General features: G+C 32.6%; 1 protein-coding gene across 3 annotated transcripts in view; it reads left to right on the top strand.

The window, feature by feature from the left end:
- Positions 1 to 7500, top strand: part of LOC137654579 (protein bric-a-brac 1-like) — a 101486-nt gene that overhangs the window by 12803 nt on the left and 81183 nt on the right. The window contains exon 1 of one of the 3 annotated variants that reach the window (XM_068388330.1): positions 6685 to 7173. The exons of the other annotated variants lie outside the window; for them this stretch is intronic. Within the exon in view, the coding sequence (XP_068244431.1) occupies positions 6813 to 7173 (361 nt within the window). The 5' untranslated portion in view covers positions 6685 to 6812. Of the gene's footprint in view, positions 1 to 6684; positions 7174 to 7500 lie in introns of those variants that run through there. 3 annotated transcript variants of the gene reach the window in all.

The following is a 7500-nucleotide window of genomic DNA, read 5'->3' as shown; positions in this document are numbered from 1 at the left end:
ATATACCTGACAACACTGAGATTACCAAGCAATTCTTCTTAGCTTTAATTCAGTAGCTACTTTCCTCTTGGTAAGTGTACAAAAAGACTCTTTAGCTGTGGTATGTAGCTCTTCTAGGAGATAGACACTTTAAAATCAAACCGATGTTCTCTAGTCTTTGGTAGTGGCATAGCCTCTGTACATGGGTATTCCTGTCTCGGCGTGGAATTCTTTTGATTGAAAGAACACTTGGGCACTATGCTATCTTATTTTTCTTTCTCTTTTTTGAGGTTTTTAGATTTTATATATGAAAGATTTATTTTAATGTTTTCAGTGTCCAGAAAAGTTGTTATTGTAATTGTTCATCACTTCTTTTGTAGTTTATTCATTTCCTTTCCTCACTGGGGTATTTTTTCCCTGTTGGGGGCCCTTGGGCTTACAACATACTGGTTTTCCAACTAGGGTTGCAGCTTGATAATAATACACGTCCATATGCAGTTCTATCCACTTCTTTCAATAGCCTAAACTGCCCAATGTAGATAGTTTTATATAAGATGTAGGATAGGAGAATAAACCGAGAGCATCAAATATATTATAATGGTATGTGAGGTGCTAAATTGAATAAATGATTAAACGTATAAAAAAAAATAGCAGAAATTACCCAAATTTGACATTTATTATGCGTAGATTTTTCTCTGTAACCGCAACTTTTCATGAAATAGGGGAAATCTTGAAGGATTTTTCTATAAAAATACGTGGTCAAACAGTGTCCGAAGCAAACAAGCAAAATTGTCATCCTTGTGACTGAAGCAGTACGATACTTTCGCTTGTCCTCGGCAGTGATACCGAGTGCCTTACACTGCTTCGGTGTTGGATGATGAAATTTGGAAATATTGTATAAGGATATATGCGAACTCAGAATAGTAACTGATATTGAAGGAAAATACCATACTTCTATTTATTGTAATATATACTTATATTTAAATGGAATGAAACATGTGTTATAAAGGAACAAAACTGATTAAGCTTTACTCGCAAGGCAGATGCAAGTATCGAGTAATTTGTTTTGTTACTAATGGGAACTTGGAAGTTTCTTCTGCCATCCAGATATTTTCTTAATTTACGTCGAATATGATGTTTGTGGTTTCGGTAGGTTGTTGCTTGTGAATAAATATATGCCAACACCGTCAATTTTATAATTTCGCAAATACCCGGTTATCTTATATCCGACAACAGGTGGACCCGACAGGCTGTCGGTCGGCAACTCGACTCGAGTATCCCAGAGAAGCACCTTGTACCCGGGGAAATAATATTAGACGCATTCATCTTCCTTGTGAAATCAGGTTTCATTTCTTTTCTTGTGAAGTGAATTTCCTGCTGTGTTTGTAATAGGACAAGTCGTCACGAACACTGATATAATATCCATGTTTTGACGAATTCAAAGTAGTTTTATCCGAGGAATGTTTGCTTTACCCCTTTCTATCTTTGGCGACAACTCTTTTGATGCATCACGAACAGTACAATGTGGCCAGTGTCAATTATTGTGACGAAAGACGTTTCCACTCAAGTTAAAATGATTTGAAATGTAATTCTTGCTATGCTGTGTCTGCTCAATATTCGTAACTAGTTAGACCTTATTTTCCTGTAGAACAGGTTACGAACTTATGAAAAATCTTTGTAGCTAAGTAATGATAAACTATTATAATAGTTTCTGCAAAAAAGTTATATTACAATATATTGTCATATTCCTCGTCCTTTACTACACATGCAATTAGCCTATATATAAAGGAATGTCATATAATTAGAAATATCTACCTTCATATTATGCTCATCTTAAACATGGCTAATACATGTACACACTTTATTTATATACTGTATGTACTGTATATATACAATATATATATATATATATATATATATATATATATATATATATATATATATATATATTGTGTGTGTGTGTGTTTGTGTGTAGATATATATGTATAGAAGGCCTATATATTTATATGTGTAGATACACACACACACACACATATATATATATATATATATATATATATATATATATATATATATATATATATATATATATATATATATTGTGTGTGTGTGTTTGTGTGTATATATATATGTATAGAAGGCCTATATATTTATATGTGTAGATATATATATATATATATGTTTGTATATATATATAATATATATATATATATATATATATATATATATATATATATATATATATATATATATATATATATAATATATATATATATATATATATATTTATATGTGTAGATACATATATATATATATATATATGTTTGTATATATATAATATATAAATATATATATATATATATATATATATATATATATATATATATATATATATATATTTATATATTATATATATACAAACATATATATATATATATATATAATATATATATATATATATATATATATATATATATATATATATATATATATATATATATATATATATATATATATATATATATACATATGTGTGTATGTAACGTGCGAGGTTATCATTATAATGTACACACTTGGTGTGGTTATGACTTGCAGCTTCGATCGATGTAATGATCGATCCTCAGCACTTGCGCGTTAGATATATTCCGTCGGTTTTAATCAATCGATGTGTCTGTGCGGACGATGCGATGGACGTCAGCTAACTGCTCTTGGGATGGAGCAGGGAAATTGCTCGGGGCATTTCTGAAGGGATCTCTGCCTGTCTATGTCTCCTGTCGATTCTTATGGTTGTTTACAATTGTGTTGTGATGTGGATTAGGCCTATTCTCTTTATTTTTGGCTTTGTGTTGTAAGACTTGATGTTTTCTCCGGTTTTAAATGTTTTTAGGTGTTTATTACCTGCAAGTAGAATTAGGTTTGAAGATTAATTGTGAAATGGGTTTTGTGAGAGGGTTTAAGTCAAGGTCTGTAGACACCTTGAGGAAGTGGTGATAATTTTGCCTGGCGTTGCAGTATTATTATGATGTTTGTTAGCTAGATACGAATTTCCTTGATATATATATATATATATATATATATATATATATATATATATATATATATATATGTATATATATATATATATATATATATATATATATATATATATATATATATATATATATATATATATATTATATTATATAAATACTTATGAATCACTATTTTTAACTTCTAATACACAATTCTTAATATTTACACCTGTATGGTTATATATCAATTGATGCAATATATTATACATGACATAACTTTGTCGATACAGGCAACAATGCATCGATGCCGACTTCATTTAGTGTAATATACCAGTCTTTAGATATTGATTGATTTTCAGTACGTAATGTACTGTATGTTGCTCTTAGGCTCCACGTATTGCAAAAACTATATCGATAAGCAGTGTGTCATTCAAAATTAGACCTCTCATATAGTATACAATACATTGTTAATGTCTTCTGGTCTATAATACAGCTGCACCACCGCAATGTTTCTAACAGTCTTTAGATTCTTGGTGTTATTACTAACCGAAATCGTATTTTATTTAAAGTTCTTGTCATTTCCAATAGTTTCTTAAATATCGTAAGTTCTTATTATGGTCTGTGGTTCAGACGATTGAATAAAGATGCTTTTCGAGAAACGCTTTTAATATGATACTGACGTTTGAGATTTTACCATTGCTTGCATGTTTATATGAAGAAATTGGCTATATATTTTATTCTGATACTCGGTAAAAAATGCGTATTCGTGATTTTCTTTTCTATCAAATGAGCCTACATAACTTGTGAATTAGGTTCTTACAAGTTTTTATTTTTTAAAATCTTCTATGTAACCTCGCACCGATAGTGTCAGACAAAAACATCCAATCGATAAGTCTTTCTGCCTTATCTAAAACAATTACCATGGCGGAGGTGCACAAACAATGCCTTTACAAGCTCGCCGAGATCCAAGCAGCCTATACAAAGAACATTGTGATAAGCAAACAAAAGGACAGGAACATCGTCGAACATCTAAGGAATCCTCAAGCTAAGGTCGACCCTCATTTCAGACACTGGGTCAAGTGTAGGCAGTTCGAACTGCGAAGGCTGCCTGCCTTCGGGTTGCGTTAGACGCTGGTGATTCCCAAGAAGGGCTCCTCCTCCGAGGACGGAGAAAGCCGTTACTTGCTCGTCGTTCACGCAGGGAACATGTATCGAGTCGTGTCGCAAGCACACACGATACAAAAAAGCTCTCGAATTTTTGAATCGGAAGTACTTTGGTATCACTCGCACGTTTGTCTAAGAGTTCTGTCGCACCTGCCCAGTTTGCCAGCACAGTCAGCCATCTGCTCTACGTCTTCCAGGTATGATGCATCACCTTTGTTGTGACTGTGGCCAGGCAGGGACCAATATGTAAAGGGGCTCCCTTTATTTTATTCCTTTATGTGTGTGCTTATGCCTCACAGCCCCTTGTTGTATTAAATAAGAGACATTTGGCTTATAACTAATGATGATGAGTGTATTTTGTGTGATGACCTAATTAGGAAAAACTTTTATTTTGTTTTTTCTAAGAAATTATCTAATCCTACCTAACTAAACACAAATATCGGGATAGAAAATATTTTTTCTAATAACAAAAGTTGTAGAATGTTTGTACTAATTCGATTTTTTATGTTTTTCATATTTTTTTTTCTCGGGATTGCATTTTATATGAAGAGGCTCCTTCTCAAGGGCTCGTGAATTCGCGATTTATTTTCATTGATAAATAATATAGCCAATCATTCGTACAGATCTCGAAGTTTGTGCAATGTGGCAGAGTCTTCTTGGGTGGAGTTCCCATTATCAAGTGTAAGGTTAGGTAGGCCGCCTTCTCTGGGTATTGGTGTGGGTCCTTTACAATATAGAATCTTTAGGAAGGCAGATATCATACTGTGTAACTATGGAATATTTTTCCTGTATAATAAAGAGTAACTAAAGGGATATTTTTTACTTATTTTCACTATTAACATCGTAAATTTGAAGTAGAAAAATATGCGGATAAAATGTAATTACCGAAAGTTAAATGATTGCAAGTATTAGTTTTATTCTCTAGAATGTGTAATGCATTACATAGAGGTAAATGTCATAACGTTATAAGTAAAAAGGTTATTACTATATAAAATCGCATTGTTTAAGATTGTTTTTTTTTACATCGAGAGTTTACCTATAGATTGTAAGGTCGCAATCGGAGATTGTACATTAATAAAAAACGGTTGCTAAAATTTTACTCCAATTTCATCCTGTAATGAGCCAATCACACTCGTGTTGTAATCAGATTAAAGATAACCATTATTTAGACGTGAAATGTTGAACAGAATGAAGCCGAGGTATTTTTGCATCAACAATAATATTAACAATACAAACTTTTTAGTACTTGTGGAATTGCGAGGAAAATGATAGGGTAATAATAAGAAAAAAAAAATAAAGGGAATTATGCTGGAGCACAATTTCCCCTATGAAATGAAGAGCAAGTATCTGACCATATATATATATATATATATATATATATATTATATATATATATATATATATATATATATATATATATATATATATATATATATATATATATATATATGTTACGCAAAATGTGGATAATTGCCAAATATGTACATTTTACAATTAATTTTGCCTATTGTGTACAATTTGCAGGCACCAAGCGCTGCAAATTGTACACAATAGGCAAAATTAATTGCAAAATGTACACATTTGGCAATTATCCACATTTTGCGTAACATATATATATATATATATTATATATATATATATATATATATATATATATATATATATATATATATATATATATATATATATATATATATCATGCTCAGCGAGGATAGGGAGTAGTTATACCCTGATGAGAAGGGGTACCCCGAAAGGTGCACTCGGAAACCACAATCTCTCACAAATTGCCGAACCGGCGAGTTGTAGTTAGGAAAGGGGGAGAGTTGGGAAGGGGTGCACATGTGCGTGCGCGCTGATTGTGCATATTTATCTAAATATGTAGCCTTCACGTAATTTTTAACGACTCGGGTACATTAGTTGAGAATAATAAGGAATTTTTTATTATTTGATTGTTAAATAAGTAAAAATTATTACAAAAATGCAAATTAAAAGTAAACCACGTACACCGTAAATATGTTCAATCTAAAACGGCCACAGTTTGATCGCATTTGTTCGATCATTTATATTTTGACTTGCATTCTTGCTTTAACTGATTGATTTATTTTCGTAATTAGTTATGTCCAATGTTTGGATGTAATGGTCGATCAAATACATTTATAATATATTTTAGATTTGGACTTGCATTTGCTAAGAAAAAATACTAACGCAGGTGAAAATCGGTATTTTGAAACCATTTGTATTGCAAAGCCGAGTAAATCGATTGTTCCAAGAATATAAATGACGTAGGTGTCATTGTACCATAATGCAGAAATTTGGGGAGATAATTGAACGGTGATAGAAGTAAATGTTATAGGGAAGTAGAGGGATTGAAGAATACTATGTTTTAACCATCAATCTTGCTCCTGATCTTGTTGAATATAAATACATTTTTGTGCGATCCTTTTGTAGTACATTAAAAATGTATTAATTTTGAGTTATCATCCCATATTTTTACATTCTTTTCTTAATACAGTACATTACAGAAACCTATGGTTCACTATATCAAGACATAGTTCGTCAAATATGTGGATTATTCATTTTCTGCAAACGATCACTTCCATTCGACTGTGACGCTTTTGAGAACTGAAGTGTATTCTGTAAGTGACGGTGTGTTTAGCAATGCCCAAACTGACACAATCTAAGCCGAACAAAGAGACTTTATCGCGGGAGCTGGAGAAGCACCATGACCCCTTCGCTGGGGGTCGCCAGCATTACCTACGGCGCCCTCGTCGGGCCTCGGTCGTCTGGCTGTACTTCGAGTTCGACTCTGAGGAGAGGCGCCGCACGGTATGCACCATTTGCGGCCACACTATGTTCTGGGACCCCACCAGTAACTCGACCTCGAACATGCTCAAGCACATGCGGAACAAACACCCGATGGAGCTAGAGATAGCCAAGGAAGAGGAGAGCAGGATACTGCTGAAAGAGGAGCAGAACAAGATGATGGCCATAGTCGAAGGCCATCGTGTCTTGCCCCCAGGTAAGAGGGCGAGAAACTGCAGGTAAGAGCAGGGTCTCATATAATATAGTTCGCTCTTGATTTCAACTTTCCAGTTTTCGTTTATTTGCGAGGAAGGAATGTCGCGATTTTTTTTTTATATTGGCATAATTCTTGCATATTTTGTAGTATGGGTGTTTTGATTAATTACGGCTTTTTAACACCATGATATACTGGTAGATGACTTAAGAAAATAGGGATTTTAGCTATTATTATTATTATTATTATCATCATCGATCCCGCTGAGCTGCCGTAAAGTGTTTTTTATGCACCAAATATTCCACCATTTATTTTACACTCCTTTGTGAG

Source organism: Palaemon carinicauda, chromosome 15, assembly GCF_036898095.1.
Source record: "Palaemon carinicauda isolate YSFRI2023 chromosome 15, ASM3689809v2, whole genome shotgun sequence".
Taxonomy (NCBI): domain Eukaryota; kingdom Metazoa; phylum Arthropoda; class Malacostraca; order Decapoda; family Palaemonidae; genus Palaemon; species Palaemon carinicauda.
This window is presented reverse-complemented; position numbering and strand designations above follow the sequence as displayed.